The sequence below is a fragment of the Pan paniscus genome, chromosome 2 (assembly GCF_029289425.2).
Source record: "Pan paniscus chromosome 2, NHGRI_mPanPan1-v2.0_pri, whole genome shotgun sequence".
NCBI lineage: Eukaryota > Metazoa > Chordata > Mammalia > Primates > Hominidae > Pan > Pan paniscus.
The window spans coordinates 38,451,136-38,471,606 of record NC_085926.1 but is presented as its reverse complement, the minus strand read 5'-3'; the positions used below and the strand labels follow the sequence as shown (position 1 = coordinate 38,471,606).

The 20,471-nt window shown below is 37.2% G+C and overlaps 1 protein-coding gene across 2 annotated transcripts in view; it reads right to left on the bottom strand.

Annotated features, from left to right (window-relative positions):
* The window catches only part of EXOG (exo/endonuclease G), a 30,446-nt gene that overhangs the window by 7,470 nt on the left and 2,505 nt on the right, over nt 1-20,471 (bottom strand). For both annotated transcript variants that reach the window (XM_003826090.4, XM_003826091.4), the window contains 3 exons: nt 17,753-17,892; nt 15,537-15,613; nt 12,297-12,411 (listed from right to left, as the gene is read on the bottom strand). In XM_003826090.4, coding sequence (XP_003826138.1) covers nt 12,297-12,411; nt 15,537-15,613; nt 17,753-17,892 — 332 coding nt within the window. The remainder of the gene's footprint in view (nt 1-12,296; nt 12,412-15,536; nt 15,614-17,752; nt 17,893-20,471) is intronic.

The following is a 20,471-nucleotide window of genomic DNA, read 5'->3' as shown; positions in this document are numbered from 1 at the left end:
AGCTATATAATAAAGGGGGTGATTCTGATTAGAACTGTCAGATGACTCACTTCTGATAAAATCACTGCTACGAATCTTCCCTTAGGCTCATATTCACTCAAGTTCTATGATGATGTGATCCTTTCCTACATATTCTAACAGACATTTCTGCCTGGCTATAAGGAATCCTCCTCTTGGCCCATTTTCTGTTATTTTTGCATGCTAGCAAGTATCACTTGTAACTCCTCTCTCCATCCACACCATCTTTTATTATCTGCTAACCTTAAGCTTTTGTATATGAACAGCACAGCAATTCATTTACTATAAACTTGAGCGCTTCAAAGAGTAACACTGTGAATGACTGGCAATTGTCAGACAGACCCATGTTTGGATACCCTCTTTGACAATTATAAGCTATATGCCTGAGACTCGATCCTTAAAGCCTTGATTTTCTTGTCTATAAAAGAAAATGGTCACTACTTTTTTTGTAAGGATGTAGTGAAGATTGAATGAGATGCATATATAAAGCTACTTACATACTGCCTAGTATACCTGGCCCTCAAGAAATGCCAGTTCATTTGCTTTACTTCCCCCAAAGTAAAAACACATATATGCTTCATTGCCTGGATAGAAAACTAAATAAACCCTTTTATTGGGTACAACTTCCTAAAATAAGGTTCAGAGTATAGTTGTAAGCAAGCAGTAAATATTAAATGGCTAGATCTGAGAAAACAAAACACTTTCCAAGCACTCTGAATTGCCGTACATAATTGCAAGACATTGCCTTGAAAGTGGGAATTCATGATTCAAATTATTAGTTGCTTGAGAGAAACAGACCAGTCTCCAGCACTGGGCAATGCTGTGTCCCCTTTCCCAGAATAATTAAAGGACATCATTTTATCTATATTTGTTTTATAATTAATTGCCTACTTTTCAAAGGCCCTGCTTGCTAGAAAATTATCCTGAAGTTCTTGCCTAAACTTTTTAGCTGGTCATTTGAAGTTTCTGCCACCAGGCCCCAAACTTTCCTTTTATTTTTGTCTCCTTCCCTACATGAACGCTCTAACTTAACTGTTTTCTCAGCATATATCCTATCGCTTCTCATCTCTTCACCTTGCCTAGGTAGACCTGCCACATCTCTATTTCTTAACCAAATTCTCCCAAGTTTATAGATACGTGTGTGTGTGCATATATATAAAAATTTGGGCCCGATTAAATTCTTGGCAAGAATTTCAAGATAATTTTTCCAATTTATTTTACTAACAAACTATATTTTGCTTTCATCTAATAGATACACCAAAGATTTTTAGGTTTAAAATTCTACCTGAAATAAAGTTTGACTTGAAATATAATGCCAAAACTAATAAAAGCAGTATTATTATGGAGATATTTGTTAGTGAAAAACATAAATATATAAAAGTAGATGTCAGTTTGATATGCTTCTGAGAAAACTGAAAAACCATATGCTTCTCCAGAAATATGGATTCGTGAAGTCAATATTCAACTTTACATATACATACACAATGTACAAACACAGTGAACTGCTTTCCTAATGACCAGTGTCTGTCAATCCCTGTTTTGAAATACAGGAACACAGAAAGCAGAGGAGAAAGGCCTTCTCAACAGTGAGCCACTAAAGGCAATGGAATCCATATACTACGAGCTTTGGGGCTCTCTCCATCCACTACAAAAGGCTAAAAATAAATGTGGTGAACACACCTGACAAACCAAACAGCAGAGCAAGCACTCAAGAATCAATCTGAATTGCTGTCCAGATCTTGGTTTCTAAACATCAATCCCCACTAAAAGGATCCAGTGCTCCTTGGAGAAATGGCCGATGGCCAAGATGAACATGGAACATAGCCTTATGCCAGAAAGTAGGAAATGCTAAAAAATGATGAGGATGCATCAAAAGGACACAGGAGACACTGGAAGGAGCTCCCACTGGCTAAATCTGGGGCAATTTGAGCATCAAAATGAACAATCACAGTAAAATTAAAACTCTTTGAATAAAAATAAATCTGTGAGTCTACATTGGTAACAAGGAAAAGCTCTAACAGTGGAATGTCAACTAATAAATTAAGGAGTAAGAATTAGAAAGTCATCATTTAGCAACTATCATAGTAATAACTAATTCAGGCAGGAAATATCAACGGATGCTAAAACTATTGAGTGAAAGTTTGAAGACGAAAAAGATGCTTACATCGCCTCAAAGTATTTCCACAGATTACTTATAAATTCCAAAGGGGGAAATGGTGAAAAAACCTGGTAGACACCACCTTAACCAAGTAAAGTTAAAATCATCAATAATCAGACAAACTGATATTATGCACCTCCTGATGCAATGCACTGAGAAGGACACAAGATCACTGCTCCTACATTCTGCCAAAAACGTAATGAATCATGAGCAAACAACAGACAAACCCAAAGGAGGGACATACTGTAAAACAACTGGCCCATACTCTTCAAAAATATCAAAGTCATTCAAGACAAAAGGCTGAGTCAGAAGCTAGTTCAGATTAAAGGAGACTACAGAGACATGACAACTAAATGCAATGCTCAATCCTGGTTGGATACCGAATCAGAAAAAAAAAAAAAAAACAGTATAAAGGATAGTATTGGGTAATTTGTAAAATTTCAATATGGACTAAATATTAGGTAGTATTTCTATATGTTGTTTCACGAATTTGATAATTATTCTGTGGTTACATGACAGAATGCTTAGGAGGAAAGGAACAAGATATCTGCAACTAACTCAAATGGTTCAGAAAACAAAAACAGGTGTATGCCTATCTATATGGGGGAGCATAAATGTGGCAAAATGTTAACAACTAGTAAATCTAGGTGAAAGATACAGGGGAGTTCTTTTTATTGTTCTTATAACCTTTCTATAAATTTGAAATTATTTCCAAATAAAACATTAAGAAATATTAACCTGCTAAAAGCAAAGACAAAAACAAATTAACCTGCTTTGCAAAACACTAATAAATATAGATTAAAGTAGGGTTTCCAGTTAAAAAAGGCAAACTGAACACGGGTTTTTGGTCCTCTCCTCTGCAAATTAAAAGGAAAATACATATATATATATGGATATCCATATATATATTCCACATAAATATATGGAATGGCAGTAAAAAGGTATAAAAGTGCTGAAAAATGACAGAGTACTGCATTAGTGGACTAAGAACTACCATGAACTTCTGGAAGATGAAAGATGGATGTGATGACATTGTTAAGATAAAATATACAGGAAAAAGCCAAAGCTGATATTAATATTTTTACCACCCCTTAAGTAGTACTCCAGCAAATAAAGGGTATCAAAATCAAAGTGTGTGACTGAAAAAAATTCATCTGCAGAATTATCGTACAACTCACAAAAGTAGCAGGCCTTTGTTTTGCCTTCATATGAGGCTAGAAAAATACTCTCTAAAAGAATGGGTCTCTTTTTCTACGGCCCATGCCCTTCCTAGAGCTAGACACGAACTTGCCTGCCAACCAAGTGCCTGCAGGGCTGCAGAAATGGCTCTGCGCCACAGCCTCCATCCTGGGCAAACCCAAGGATGGGAGCATGGGCCAGGGAGCACAGAACAAGGGCAGCATGTGAACATGATGGGTGTGGCGGGCCTGACCATGGTGCTGAGTAGGTCCACTGAGCCCTGGGCGCAGCTGTTCATCTCCTCCACCAGCATGATGGACACCACTGAGGAGAACTGCAGCCACAGCACCCACTTCTTCGAGTTCCTCACCGAGGAGCTGGCCCTGGGCCAGGACCAGATAATTTTCCACTTTTCCCCCCTGGAGCCCTGGCAGACTGGCAAGAAGGGGATGGTCATAACTTTTTAGTGACTGGCCTCGAGGGATCCAGGGCATCTGTGAGCTGGCTGCCCCTTCCAGAGAGTCCTCCTGGCAGAGCACCTGGTGTTACCAGCTTTGGGTAATTCCTCATGAGACATTCCTGTGACCTCGTAATCCTCTTCTTCTCCATCCTCAAGTCAAATAAAGGGATCATCCTCATTAAAATAAAATAAAATGGTGGTACACATAAAACTACTCTACAGAACTTGTCATACATAAAGATTCCTGAGCGCATCTTCAGAGTTTTAGGACATTTTCAGACATGCAAGGACTCGGAAAGGTTATCATCCATTGACTCTTCCAGAAAAAATTTGAGGATATACTCTACCAAAGCAAAAAAAAGTTATCTATAAAAAAGGGTAGCCAGGTGCAGTGACTCATGCCTGTAATCCCAGCACTTTGGGAGGCTAAGGCAGGCGGATCACTTGCAGTCAGGAGTTCAAGACCAGCCTGGCCAACATGGTGAAACCCTGTCTCTACTAAAAATATAAAAAATTAGCCAAATGTGGTGGCAGGTGCCTGTAATACCAGCTATTCAGGAGGCTGAGGCAGAAGAATTGCTTGAACCTGGGAGGTGGAGGCTGCAGTGAGCCAAGATTGCACCACTGCCCTCCAGCCTGGGGGACACAGTAAAATTCCGTCTCAAAAAAAAAAAAAAGCGGGGGGGGGAGGGTGGAAAAGAGGGATTTAAGATAATATTTAAGGGGAAAGAGGAATTTAAGGACCCAAGCCAGGAGTATAATAAGGAAAAACAGAAGGACAGATATATAGATGACTTAAAACTAAAAAAGCTTACTGGGATTGCAAACAGTCAGTTCTCAACTCATCATTCCCTCCTTTAAATGATTTCTTCACTTAGCTTCTGGAACATCACTCTCCCCTAGATTTCTCCTACCTTAAAGGCTGCTCCTCTGACTCTTTCGCTGGATCTTCTTCTTCCTGACCGCTAATGTCCAAGTGCTCCAGGGTTCAGAATTCAATTGATTGTTCTCTCCTGTCTATATTCACTTATATAATCTCATCATAGCTTTCAACATCATCAGTGTGCTGACCACTTCCAAGCACATCTTAAATCATACCACTTCTCACCATTTCTACCACCACCATCCTATTCAAGTTATTATTTCTCATGTAGACAATTCCATTAGTCTCTTAACTGGCCTTCCAGGTTCCACACTTTCTTCTGTTCTTCACAAGAAGCCAGTGGGTGCTTTAAAAATGTAAACCAGATTATGCTACTAACCTGATCAAAACACTGTTTAAGTGTCCCATCTCACTTAATACAATCCACATTTCCTGCCGTTGCCTCCCTCTATAATTTACCTTCTTCTCCTCCTCATGCTTACGCTGCTCTAGTCACACTGAGCAGAGCACTGCTCCTTGAATGTGCCAACCTCAGTTTCACCCGTGTCTTGCACTCGCTCTAGCTGAAAAACTGTTCATATGGCTTGCTCCCTCACTTCACTTAGGCTTCTGCCCTATCTCACTTCCCCTTGTCTTTCTTTCCCACCCTAGTACAATCCTCTACCATGCTTTATATTTCTACGAGGCATTTTACTTACTAGGTATCTCCTCCACTATAATGCATGCTCCATGAGGGTACTCTTTTCTGCCTTGTTTAATGCTGTATCAGAAGCACCCAGAACAGCATCAGGTACCTAGTAAAAGCTTAGTTAAGTCTCTGTTGAATAAAAGGAAGGAAAGAAGAAAGGGAATGAAGGAGAAAGGGAAGGAGGGAGGAAACAAGTAATCCAAATTAAAACAGAAAGTCAGAGGGCTCCGAGAATATATTTTCACGAAAAAACTAATTTACCTTTTTAAAAAATCATATGATAATATGCTTAAATGACCTAAATTATCTGAATTAGAAAGTAAAAACATATTCCATTTTTAAAAAGAGCAATTATAATACACTGCCACCCTTACCTTCCACTTCTCAGTTTTTCCGTTGTTTGTGGTAATATTTCTCTCTCAAGTGGCACAGATTTAATGATATAGAATTATATCTATTTCCTTATAGGTCCAAACATACTACATACACACTTATAATAATATAAATGCTGGTTAAATATTTTCCAATAGATCTTGGATTACAAACTCAAAGACCAACAAGGGCTAGACAGGAAATGTAAGTGAGTAGAATGGGGCAGGTAAAGACTACAGTGATTTGAAGATGTGTGTTCAATCTAAGGAGAAGGTTGATACTCTTGTCTAGTAAACTGGCTGCCTATGGGAGTATATGCCAATTGTTACGGAGTCATCTGATTTAAGAGAAGCTAAAATCTGGATTTATGTGAAATCTCCCAATTATTAAACATTATAAACTAATTAAAAAATAACAGTCAGGTGTGGTGGCTCACGCCTTTAATTCCAGCCCTTTGAGGGGTGGAGGTGGGAGGACTACTTGAGGCCAGGAATTTAAGGCCAGCCAGGGCAACATAGTGAGACCCCCACCTCTACAAAAAAGAAACTTAAAAATTACCTGGGCATGGTGGTGCATGCCTGTAGTCGTAGCTACTCGGTAGGCTGAAGTGGGAAGATCTCGAAAGCCCAGAAGATAAAGGTTACAGTGAGCTACGATCTTGTCACTGCACTCCAGCCTAGCAGACAGAGCAAGACCCTATCTCTATGAAAAACTTAAAAATATATATATATACCATGTGAGCCAAATAAAATACCTCTATGGGCTGGACTTGCCATAAGAGGCCTCAGTTTACAAACTCTGCTACAGGCAAAACTCAGACTACATTATCGTTAGCAAACATAAATGTAAATGCTACAAACCTTGACAAGTATAAATGGTAGATCAAGATTAGAGGTTCAAGTATATTATGTAACGTATATGATGCAAAGTTTACCAACGGAAGAACTAAAATTAAGTATATATGACTAGCAGAGTATGGTGCAGTGCAAGAAGTAAACAATAAATTTCATAATTTTATAAAGTAACTGTTAATAAGTGACAGGTCACAAGTTAAAAATATATTTTAGTGCTCATTATTCTGAGATATAGAAATAAGTGCCAAAACAAATAAAAACTGGACAGTGGGATAAGGAGTATAAGTGAGACTTTACCTTTTCATGCTGCTTTGTACTGTTTGAATTTCATTACAATGTCATATATTTCCAAAATCATGTTTTAAGATTTAGCATTTTTATCATTATGCACATATAATTGCATAATTTAAAATTTTTTCAAGTTTAATTTCAAGGAAAGATAGTTTGCCAGTTATGACTTTAATGCCACGAGCAAAAAAAAAGCATCAAGACTAACCTGTGTTTAATATAAGTATCTAATTTCACAACTCCTAACATAACATGAACCCATGAACTCAAAAGCATCGACTTAGAAGACTACAAAAATTGTGCTTTAAAATTAATAAAGAGGCACCTGACTTTTGGGCTTCTGTAGATAAGAAAGGAGAAATAAAAAAGAATCTTAGAAATCATAGGTTTATGAGTACATGCACCAAAGAATACAAAAAACACTGGTCTTCATTCTTATGTTAGCCTCCAAAGGAGTAATAGTAGCTAATATTTACTGAACATTTCCTATGTGCTAACTACCAAGCTAACGATGATACTAGCAACTCGGTGAGGTAAACACTACTACTATCCAAATATCACAGATAAAACTGAACTTTAAAGAAGTTAGGTCATTTTCCCAGGACCACATGCAAGTAAGTATCAAAGCAAAGATCCAAGGCCAGATCTGACATGAAATATGTGCTTTTAACAACTATAACCACCCTGCCTTTCCTACTATTGCAAGATAAAGGGATAAGCTCCAAGTTAAACACCAGAAATTTCTCCTGTGGTCTACTACCGGTAGGTCTGAACTTCCTTACTAATTGTAGTACCCTGTCCCATGCTTTGATAAGAGGAGACATGTCAAATTAACATCCTTTATAATTTGGTCCAAATTTCACTTTATCTTGCAGATATTATTTGAAAAATTCCTTGATACAGGACTGTGAACATTCCCTAATTTCAGTATAAATGAAGTTTCCTTTTCTGTTCTTTTAATGTTATTCCTTTTTTTATGGTTCCAAGGATTAGGAAAGTAACAACGTATACTTTCTCTGTCATGGTTTCTGTACTCCAGATAGACTGGTAGCCAACGCAATTGGAGGCAGAGAAACCCATTAGAGGCCTCTGCAATACTGCAGGTGTTCAGAGCTTCGGTATGTCTAAGTAAAAGTTATTTTAAAAAAAGAGAATTAATAAAAGTTGTTGGTTCAAAGTAATCAAGAGTGAGAGATGACTGCCAGGATGTGAAATACAGGAGAGGAAGAAAGTAATCAAGAATATAAGTTTGGAGCATGCCATTTACAATTCTGTATACCTTCCTCCCACATGACAGGTACTTGAAAATTTGCTGAACGGATGATTTACTGAATTAAAGATTTGCCAGTGTGAACATGCATAGGTCCTATAAATTAATAAGAGACATGGAAAACTAATGATATGACCTTAGAAGCCCAGAATCTGAAAGAGAATACCTAAGACCAGCAAGTCTTTAAAATAAAAACAAGAAACAAGACTATTACTCAAAGTATACTCTTCAGGAAGCTGATCTTGACTGACCTCACATGACTGATCATTATGACACTAAATAGGGTGAGGAGAGCTGATAGGTCTCTTTTGAAACTCTTTAAGGCTAGCTTGAACATGCTTGAGTATCATTTCACTGATAAACTATTTTAATATATCTTTTAATATTTTATTTAAATATCTATATAATATTTAATATATAATTTTAAAATTCTGAATTAATTAAAAGCTTAGCATTTGTAAGAACAGCACAAAGAACTCCTTCCTTTATATCCTTCACTCAGATTTACCAATTGTTAACATTTTGTTCTATTTGCTTTATCACTCTCTTCTATTTTCCCTAAACTTTTTTAAAGTCACAGGCACACCATTTTACTCCTAAACACTTCAGGATATGACTTCCTAAGAGCAAAGATATTTACTTACATATCACAGAACAATTTTAAAAATCAGGAAATTTAATACTGAAAATACACAATTATCTAATTTGTATATTAGATAACAGACCTCGAATGTTCCCAATTCTCCCAATAACATCCTTTTTAGCAACTTTTTTCTGGTCTAGGATCTAATCTAAGATCATACTACACATTTTGTTTGCATGACTCTTTAATCCATTAATCTGGAACAGATAGTTCTCAGCCTTTGTCTTTTATGACACTAACACTTTTGTAAAGTAGAAGTCAGCTGTTTCACAGAATGTCTCTCAACTGGGGTATGCCTGATATTTTATCCTGCTCAGTGCATCACACCAGGAGTACAGCGTATCACTAAGTCCCATTACTAGCAATACTAAACTTGATCACTTGGGTAATGGGATGTTTCTTCACTGTAAAGTTATTTCTTACTTTGTGATTAATAAATAATGTATGAGGAGATACTTTTAGATTATGTAAATACCCTATTCCTCATAAAACATTCACTCACTAGTTTTAGCTAGTGATGACTCTTGCCTGAATCAATTATGGTGATGTGTGCAAAATGATTTGTATAACTCTTTCATTCTTGCAAATTTATTAACTGACATTCTATGGTATGCAGAAGCTTTTCTTTACACCCTAGGTATTTACATATTTATTGAGTATGGATTCTTATTTAATTCAATAGGTTTATAATCCATTTTATTTTGATATTCAATAGCACCAGATACAGTAAGTGGGAGCTCCTTCAAGCTGATTCACATGTCCTTCTGACATATCCCCACCATTTGTCTGAGCACTTCCTTCGCTTTCTGATATATGATGTTCCATTTTGTACTCTCCCTGTACCACCCCTTAAATCAGTCATTTCTCTAAGTGCTGAGTCTTTTCAGGAGATGCTTTTTAGAAACCAATATCTGGGTCTCAAGATGTGTTCATTGCTAATGACATACCAATTCTTCTGGGCCTTTTCAGCAGAAAGAACTAGAAGATATATTTTTATCAGTTCTATTTTTAAAAATTATATCCAACTTAAGAAAAACAATACATTTTCCACTATGGCATTTGGGCAACACATATTTTACAGAAATAGCCACACAAAAATCTATATAGTGAAATGCTTGTAATTATTGGTTAATTTTTCCTTTTAAACATTGTACAAATTTTTGTTCTACTACACAGTAGGCTAGTGATATAAATTTTTCAATTTTATAAAAACAAAGCACAAATAAAACTGTAATTTAACCATTTAAAATATACAAGTCAAAGCTAGAAGAGCCTCTTTTCTGACATAAAATAAACAGGATTTAACAAAGACCAAGAATAATTAATATTTGAAAAATAATACAGAGGGCTTTAAGCCTTTTTTTCTCCTAAGACTATAAAATATACTAAAATTAAATTAGCAAGTTAATCAGAGGAGAGAAATTAATCTGAGAGGAGAGAAATTAAATGAATTAATTTTAAAATACTAATTCCTTTGACTTCCTTCACTCCCATATCTACTGGAATTTTCCAAGGGTGTACAAATCCTTGAAAACAACTACTCTATCATTCCCACTTAACAAAAAGAAGTAGTTGGGTCATAATTTTGTGTGGAAAAAGAGAAAGTGGGCTATTCATATGGACCTATACAAATCCTTGGATGCTTGGACATTACTGCACATCTGATCTAGACAGGCTGATAATAAGCAAGTCAAATGGACAGAATATACTCTAAAAGTTTTGTTTTTTTTGGGGGGGGGGTGGTTCCTCAATCTGTTCCTCAGGTTATTAAATTTTATCACAGACTTAAGTAATCATTTACCTAACCAGCATTTATTAAATATCTACTTTATTTCCAGAGCTGAGCTAGGTGTTCCCTCCCCTCCTCTTTGGCCTTATTAGCAAGTCCTTCAGTGCTTCTTTTTACTCACTCTACCACCTCTTCTGCTTCACTCCACCTGTTCCCTGCCCTCTGTAAGCCTCACAGTATAGTATAACATTTCAGCCACCCTCTTGGCAGAATCCTCAGGATATTTCTGCATGATAAGATTAAATGTTACACTTTTTCTAAGAACACCTGCTCTTCAGGTATACCACTTTGTAAACTGCCAATATGAAAGGCTAGCTAAGAATTTCCCAGCAACATTAGATGTCTGAAGCTCTCACACCACTAATTACACTCTCCTATCTTTAATCTCTCTTTCAGTCTATAAAAGTGCTCACATATCTTGCATATTAAAAAAAAGAAGCTTCCAGAAGAAAAGCTTTTCTTCCCATTTATTCAACTCACTGTAGCACTGTAATCTGGTTGTTTTTATTTTATTTTTATTTTTATTTTTTTTGAGATGGAGTCTTGCTCTGTCACCCAGGCTGGAGTGCAGTGGTGTGATCTCGGCTCAGTGCAACTTCCGCCTCCTGGGTTCAAGCGATTCTTCTGCCTCAGACTCCCAAGTAGCTGGGACTACAGGCACACGCCACCACACCCAGATAATTTTTGTATTTTTAGCAGAGACGGGGTTTCACCATATTGGCCAGGCTGGTCTCGAACTCCTGACCTCGTGATCGCCTGCCTCGGCCTCCCAAAGTGCTGGGATTACAGGCATGAGCCACTGAGCCTGGTCTGCAATCTAGTTGTTATCCTGGAACTTCTCCCTCTTCCTCACTCAAACAAGTTATTTATTCATGGTTACTCTTTCCTGTGTTCCTCTATTATTCCTCACTCCAACTGCTTGTATGTCCTAACTCATCTCCTTGCCTCTAATCTCTTCTTCAAATGCTCCCTTTTCCCACCTATCTCTTTACACGCTGCTGCCAAAATACTCTTTATAAAACCCAAATATCATATTTCTCCCATGCTTAAAACAAATCTATGACTTCTTAGTGCCTAAAAATTAAAACCCAAGTCTTCATCATAGAATAGAAAGTCGCATATTATCTCACCCGTCCACCTGTTGTTATGGAACTCTTCATATCCCTTGAGCCACCCACACTGTTTTGTACCATAAGCTCCAATTTTTATGAATGATATATAAATCTCAAAACCCTGATGTTGACCACAAATGTCCTGTGCTCATCCTGCTCCATCCTCTGGAATCCTCAGGGTCCACTCCTGACTCTTATCTGTCAAGGTATAGCTCAATATCACTTCCTCTTTTAAGCATTCCTGACTCATATGAGTAGAGCCCATCAGTCCTTTCACAAGACCACACTGTGTGTGTTTACCTCTATTACAGCATGTCACACTTTAATGTAATTAATTGTTAACATCTGTTTTCCACTCTAAGCCGTGAGTTCCTTGAAGTCAATAGTTGCTTTTATCCATCACTATATTCTCTATGCCTATCATTCCTAATAGGTGTTCAATAAATATTGTTGAATAAGTGAAATTAAAAAGTAGAATGCAAAATTTTTTTTGAATGATAAAAATAAAAATAAAAAGCAGAATGCAAAGTGAGATTATAATCTCATACAGATAACATAAACCTGACTATTAAACATCCTTACCTGGTAACTAACTATTTTCTTTCCATCGCCTCTAGTCTGAGGTAAGGTCAAAGGCCCAGATACCACCCAAACATCTTCAAACCTTTCTGTCAGCTCTCGACAGTACATTTCTATTCTGAAAAACAAATTAAAAAATGTATGATATTCTCACATATATACATGTAAGACAGCAGCAAATCATATCAATTCCTATGAAAGATACCAAGAAAAACTGCATTTGAGAAATTAAACAAGAACAAGGCACAAAACATTATAAGCATATAAACAATTATTTTCCCAGTTTGCTTACTGCACAGAAAAAACTTAAAAATCACATACACTAACAAAACTATCTACATTTTTCTTTATGTGCACTCAGAGTACATTCTGGAATTCAAATTTCATGAACTTAAAACTTTTTTTATGCCATAGTTCCCAACCAGCTTTCAAGAATTATGTATCATTCCAACAAGATGATATACTTTATTTAACCATTCCTCTTGCAGGACAATTGGGCTTATGTTAACATTTCTTATATAATGCAACATTGTATCAATTCCTTAGGATAAATTTCAAGGACCAGAATTACTGAATGAATTTATTTTAAAGACTCGTCATCATATGTAAAACTAACATTTTTAATAGGGTTATATCAATTTACTCTAAAAGCTCCAAAATACAACACAGCAGTTTCACAACAATCTTTATAATGCTGGGATTTATCATTTAAAATCTGTTTTTGTCAACTTACCAGATAAAAATGGCAAGTATTTTTTTTTTCTTTTTTTTAGATGGAGTCTCACTCTGTCACCCAGGCTGGAGTGCAATGGTGTGATCTCAGCTCACTGCAACCTCCGCCTCCCGGGTTCAAGTGATTCTCCTGCCTCAACCTCCCGAGTAGCTGGAATTACAGGTGCCCAAATGGCAAGTAGTTGTAATATGTACTTTCATATACATATGAAAGTATGTATATGACTGCAGTTGGAAGTTTTTTTTTTTTTTTTTTTTTTGAGACGGAGTCTCACTCACTATGTCACCCAGGCTCAGCTCACTGCAACCTCCATCTCCTGGGTTTAAGCGATTCTCCTGCCTCAGCCTCCCGAGTAGCTGGGATTTTAGGTGTGTGCCACCACACCTGGCTAATTTGTTTTTTATTTTTAGTAGACACACAGTTTTGCCACGTTGCCCAGACTGGTCTCCAACTCCTGACCTCAAGCCATCTGCCCACCTCGGCTTCCCAAAGTGCTGGCATTACAGGCATGAGCCACTGCGCCCGGCCCAGTTGGAAGAGATTTCTAAATGAGAGATAACAATGCATGTCCTCATTCCTCAGTTTCTTATCTAAAAAGTAAAATCCAATTATTTTTATAGGCTGGTATAAGTGCAGTGGTGTTTACAACTAATTGTTCACAACCAGTTACATACTTCTTTGTTCCTTCTCTACTCCCACTGCTTCACTTGACTGGCCTTAAAAATTTTTTTTAAATTATTTTTAATAGGATGTATATATATGTCCAATTACAAGGTAAAGTTTTCCTCCCAGAAATTTATCTCTTGGGAAAAGAAAATGTTAAATGCTTCCACAGGTATGCAATCAGCAAATCCAGAATATGGAAAGGAAACTCTAGGACAAACATCCTAGATCTTCAACAGATAATCTGAATGGAGGAAAAAAAAAAGAAAGGAAAATCTACAGATTAATAGGAACTAAAGAGATATATCAACCAAATTTTTGTGTCTATCTTGTTTGAATCCTGGTTCAAACCAACCAACAACAACAAAAAATTAAAGACAACCAGGAAAATTTGAACACTGACTATAAAATTGGTAATAAAGAATTATTGTTAAATTCTTTAAGGGCATTAATAATACTGTGGTTATATTTTAAAAGAATCCTTATCTTCTAAATATATATAACGAAACATTTATGGATAAAATATCTGCAATCTGCTAAAAATAATCTGAGTGGGGCAAAGTGAGGGTATGTAGATGAAACAAATGGCGCCATGACTGATAACTGCTGAAGTCTCTCATTGGTGCAGGGTGCTCTCTTCATTATTTTAAACCACAAAGTACTATATGGGGAAAAACACAATAGCCTGAAAGAACCTCAAACTGTTAGTTTTAGATGCATAAAGAAGCCACCTGACAGTGTCAGAAAAATGTAGAAGGCCCAGATTATTTTATAGTTAGGTTCTATCAAAAACTGGTTAATAGTGGCCGTGCGTGGTGGCTCATGCCTATAATCCCAGCACTTTGGGAGGCCAAGGTGGGCAAATCACGAGGTCAGGAGTTCAAGACTAGCCTGGCCAACATAGTGAAACCCCATGTCTACTAAAAATACAAAAATTAGCCGGGTGTGGTGGCGTGTGCCTATAATCCCAGCTACTCGGGAGGCTGAGGCAGGAGAATCGCTTGAACCCGGGAGGCGGAGGTTGTAGTGAGCCGAGACTGTGCCACTGCACACCAGCCCGGGCGACAGTGTGAGACTTTGTCTCAAAAAAACAAAAAACAAACAAAAAAACTGGTTAATAGTTACATTAAACTATACCCCAACTTTTTTTAAGTTCAGGAACTTTTTTTTTTTGAGATAGGGTCTTGCTCTGTTGTCCAGACTGGAGTGCAGTGGCACAATCACCACTCACTATAGCCTCAAACTCCTGGGCTCAAGTGATTCTCCCACCTCGGCCTCCTGAGTAGCTGGGATACAGGCATGGACCACCACACTTGGTTAATTTTTTAAATTTTTAGTAGAGACAAGGCTTCACTATGTCCCAGGCCAGTCTCAAACTTCTGGCCTCAAGCAATTCTCCTGCCTCGGCCTCTCCAAGTGCTGAGACTATAGACATGAACCACTGACCCTGGCCTAAAGCTCAGGAGCTCTTGAAATACAAAACTGTTTTTTTAAAAAAAGCTAAGAAATATTGGAATACAAGAGAAAATAATAGTGTTCACTGAACACACTCAAAAAAGATGCTGCCTCAATTATTAAGATTATTATTTTGAGTCATTTCTTTCAAAACTTGACTTTTGAACAGTGGCAAACATGATCAAAAAGGCAGGCTACGTTTTGAAGTCTGATCTTCTGTAGAAGACTGTACTCCCAAAACACAGCAAAGAAAACTGGCCCAAAGTACTTACCTTCAGAGGCTTAGCTTTTGAAAAACAAAGACAGAAACAGCTAATAGGCACATCAGTACATTCTCCTGTCACTTCATTTATCTTCCATAGCATCATGTTTTTAAAACTCTCATCCCTCACCTGTTCCAATATCCAGAATTATTATCAAAATCCTGAGGCACAATGTTAGAAAGGTAAAAGGTTTCAGCCATGGCTTTCTGTAAAGAAAGAAACATAGTAACTTGCACTGAAATGCTTTCCCCTTTAAAAGATATTTTATTAAAAAGACACAGAAAAACACTTTCTTATTTAAACATTAGTGCTAGGCAATTATTGACTACTTGTTTCAATAAATGAAAGCCATAATTATTCCAGAACAGAAAGCTCTTATAATAATTATTCAAAATGAGGACTATAAAGTAAGTAGTCAGGTAGGCTTATCAATTATAAAATCCAAATCTATAACGTGAATTCTAAGAACTAAATATTTCCAACACAAAGCTTAAGGGCAAATTCTGGTTTTAAGCCTCTGGCAAAGAGTTTCTCAATAGAGATCAATTTTCACAAAAGTTATTTTAGTACAGTACAAACATACTAGTTCAAAAGTGGCAGAGAAAACGTCCTTGTTCTTCTGAATATCTGGCCACTATGTGTTCATTCACTTCACATTTTTCACCCAAATATACAAGGCTCTACCTCACTGTAATTTCCTCACTGATCTATACTAACTGCCAATGCTACAAGTACCTTCTCTTCAAGCAGTTGCTCTCAATCTTGGGTGCACATTGGAATAATCTAGGGAGCTTTAAAAATATTGATATTGATGCCTGGGTCTCATCCCTGAGAGTTTCCAGTTTTGTAAGTATGAGGTTCAGGTCTGGGCATCAGGATTGCGAAAACCTCTCCAGGTGATTATAATGAGTGTCCAAGGTTGAGAATTACTATCTTAATGACATAATCACCAATAGTTCACGTAACAAATGTCAATATCATGAAAGACACTCCTCCCACTTTTTGGCAGGGAAATCATTCCAGATTAAAGAAGACTAAAGAAATATGATAACTAAATGTAATGTGTGATTCATGATTGAATACTGAATCAAAAAAGCTATAAAGATCATAATTAGGACCATGTGGGAAAGCTGACTATACACTGTATTTTAGATAATATTACTGCACAAATATATAAAAATGTATTAGTATACACTTCTTGGTGTGATACTTGTATTTATATATATTCATATATATAAACATCCTCATCTTAGATGATGCATACTCCTGAGCAATCCATTTAGAAATAAAACATGTCTGCAACTTTGTCAATGGTTGCAGAATTTACATATGTATATGTAAAGTAAATGTATCAATGTTTGTTGTACTATTTTTTCACCTTTTCTATAAATTTCTACAAATTAAAAAAATTTTTCAAAATAAATTAGCCAGGCATGATGAAACATGACTATAGTCCTAGTTAGTCGGGAAGCTGAGGAAAGAGGACCGTATAAGCCTAGGAGTTCAAGACTACAGTAAGCTATGATTCCACCACTGTACTCCAGCCTGGGCATCAAAGCGAGACTCTGTCTCTAATAACTAATTAAAAATAAGTGAGTGGCTGAGCACAGTGGCTCACGCCTGTAATCCCCGCACTTTGGGAGGCCGAGGCAGGTGGATCACCTGAGGTCAGGAGTTTGAGACCAGCCTGGCCAACGTGGTGAAACCCCATCTCTACTAAAAATACAAAACACCTGGGTGTGGTGGCGGGAACCTGTAATCCCAGCTACTTGGGAGGCTGAGGCAGGAGAATCACTTGAACCCGGGAGGCGGAGGTTACAGTGAGCCAAGATCGTGCCATTGTACTCCAGCCTGGGTGACACAGAGAGACTCCGTCTCAAAAAATAAATAAACAAACAAACAAAAATTAGCTGAGCATGGTGACGCACCCCTGTAATCCCAGCCACTCAAGAGGCTGAGGCACAGGAATTGCTTGAACCTGGGAGGCAGAGGTTGCAGTGCGCCGAGATCAAGCCACTGTGCTCCGAGATCAAGCCACTGTGCTCCGACCTGGGCAACAGAGTGAGTGAGACTCCGTCTCAAAAAAATAAATAAATAAAAGTGAGTAGCTTCAGCTCCCAGTGGCTTTCTAGTTCCCTTCACATAGCACTTAGTTTTCCTCATTCAACCTGTTTAAAAATGTCTCGGTATGTGATTGAAAGAAGAGACATAAAGTCAAGAAGAAAAATAAGAGTATGGAAATTCTCAAGTTTTAAGGTTTGGCTCCTAGGTTTTTAAATCTCTAATTCCTGTTGTATGCATAACATCAGCCCCATATTCCCATCCCTCCCCCAAAGTATGCCTACACTTGAAAATTTGTTATTTCCTGCTGGAGCCATGTGTCCTCGTGACCACCCACTTCCAACATAATCTTCATTGAAGGCACTGAAGGTTGGAGGGATATTGGGATCAGGCTTAAATTTACAATGCTTTCTGTCTGCATCACCTGAAGAAAAACACACAAAATGGATATGTTATCAGTAGACAAATGTCCCTCAAGATTCTCTAAGCAAGGCAAGCTGGTTGCTACTGGCTGGTGTCTCTCCAAGCAGCTAGTGTTAGGGACTGCATGCATGTCTCAAGTTCCTGGGATAGTTCAGATACTTCATCTGAATTTAGAAAGTACTAGTCTAGGAAAGAATGCTTTTCATACAGTGTAGCTATCTCATATAATTTTGACTCTGGCCTTTCCAGTTAAAGAAAAACTCCTCTGAATAGTATTTTAAGTAAAAACAATCACCAATCAAAACACTAAACTATATAAAAAGCTTGGCTACTAAATAAACTCTTGTTTTTTAAAAAAGACTCCCATGTATTGTATTTTGTACGATTGTATTTGACAAGTTTATGTGTACTGAAATAATGGATATATATAGACACAAAACAATTTGTTCTAGGCAGGCACAGCCTTGGGGAGAGGAGTGTCTCTGATATCTTGCTTACTGCCTCTTGAACCATGACAAAATAAACATTTAAGTTATGAGCTCCACCCAGAAATTTCTAAAACAGAATATCTGGGTACCACATAGGAGAGAAGAAATCTCAGATTTTATTTATTTTCTGACACCTCCAGAATGGTTTGTCACAGAGAACATTAGCAAATCCTAACACTACCTATTGCACTATCGTGAGGTGAGACTTTCTTAAACTACAAAAGTTATGACAACAAATGAAACATACTCAGACTGTTATTCAAAGAAGTGTAAAATGGAGAACAATGAAGTCACTGATTCCAAGGTGATTTCATTCAGCCAAGAAAAATTTAGTATCAGATCCCAAAGTTTACAGTGAAGTATCATATATGTAGCTTTTTAGAATCACTTTATAAAGAATAATACAGAAAAATTTATCATTAGTAAATTTCTAAGTGTCATTACCATTGGAATCACTTCCTTCTACAGCTAGTTATCTTTGGCTGGTGCTTACTGCCCTGGAAAAGCAATTTGTAGGAATTTCCAAAGACCTAAAAAGATACCTTCCTTGAGAAAAGATATAAATTTACTGCTGTAAGGTGTCTAGCAGTATTCCCAGTGGAGAACCATATTAAACCATGCTCAGGGATTAAGGTTCCCTGATCTCCTCTCGATGCACAGATTTGGGGTGTAAGTCTGCATGATAGCCAGTTTTTGACTTTACCTTCTCTGGAACAAACTTTTTATCTTCCTTTTGACCTTTCTCCGTTCAGTGCCAAGACAACCTTCCATGTAGTCCCTAAGAGTGGGCAGGGAAGTTAGTTCTAGTTCACTCTTCCCTGAGGATGTAGCCCTTTGGAGTTCCAGGGTAACACAGGAAGGGTCTCCTACACTGCAAGACCTACAGGACAACCTACCTTGGGTGAGCCTTAGGTCTTTCCTTCAATCCTCCTCACCCAATAATGCTGTGAATTCAAAGGCAAATGTGGTTTTGGTTTGCCAAGACTGCGCTTACCTCTTTGGATTCTCGCTTTCTCCCACCAACACTAGCCTAGCAATTCTCCACTATGCTGCTGGCTCTTCATTTTTCTTAAGCCATTTTTTAAAAGATATACTTTTAGTTGGGCATAGTGGCACATACCTGTAATCCCAGCTACTCACGAGGCTGAGGCAGGAGGGTCACTTGAACCCAGAAATTCAAGACCAGCCTAGGCAACATAGCAAAAATCCATCTCAAAAAAAAAGGTTAAAAAATATACAGATATACACTTTTTATATACTAACATTTTCTGTTTTCAGCAGGAAGATTCTATCTGAATAACTCAGTCCATCATTACTGAAAACAGAAGACCTTTTACATTAAAATCAAGTAAAACACAGGTACATTGCTCCCAATTTTCAAATAATATTAATTGGCTCTATTTTATTGCCTCAAAAGTACACAGCTCACAAGACTTATTATACAATATAAAATGCCCAGGTTTTCTTATATGCTTGATAAAGTTTTCACTTACATCAGTTTCTGTCTAACAGCAAGTACATTCCAAGACTCCTGTTATTCTGCTGGTTGCTGTGCACTCTAGAATGGCACACACTAACTTTAATATCAGCATTTTAATATGCATAGCCATAGCACACATTTTAAAGCAAAGGAGAATATGTGGAACACACAGCAAATTAAAAAGCAAATAACAAAAGGGAACAAAACAACTGTGACAAAAGGTAATATCCTTAATAAATAAAAGAACTTTTACAAATAAATTCAAAAGAGAATACCCCAACTGAAATAGGTAAAGAATAACTTACCAAAAAAGACTAATTCACAGCATGTTAACCCTCACTGATAATCAATAAACACAAGTAAAATGAGCATTAAATTGGTAAAGCTCAGTAATGCTCACCATGGGTGAAGGTTGAGAGAGAGAAGAAACAATGATGCTAGGAGTGTAAACTTGAAGAATCTACCTAGAAACCAATTTGACATTAATTAACAAGATCTGGTAATTCTACAGGACCCTATCAAGACATAAGGACACATGAATAAACTGACACACCTGCTTACTTCTCCAGCATCATTTCACATCACCTTCCCCCTCATTCATCTACCGGCACT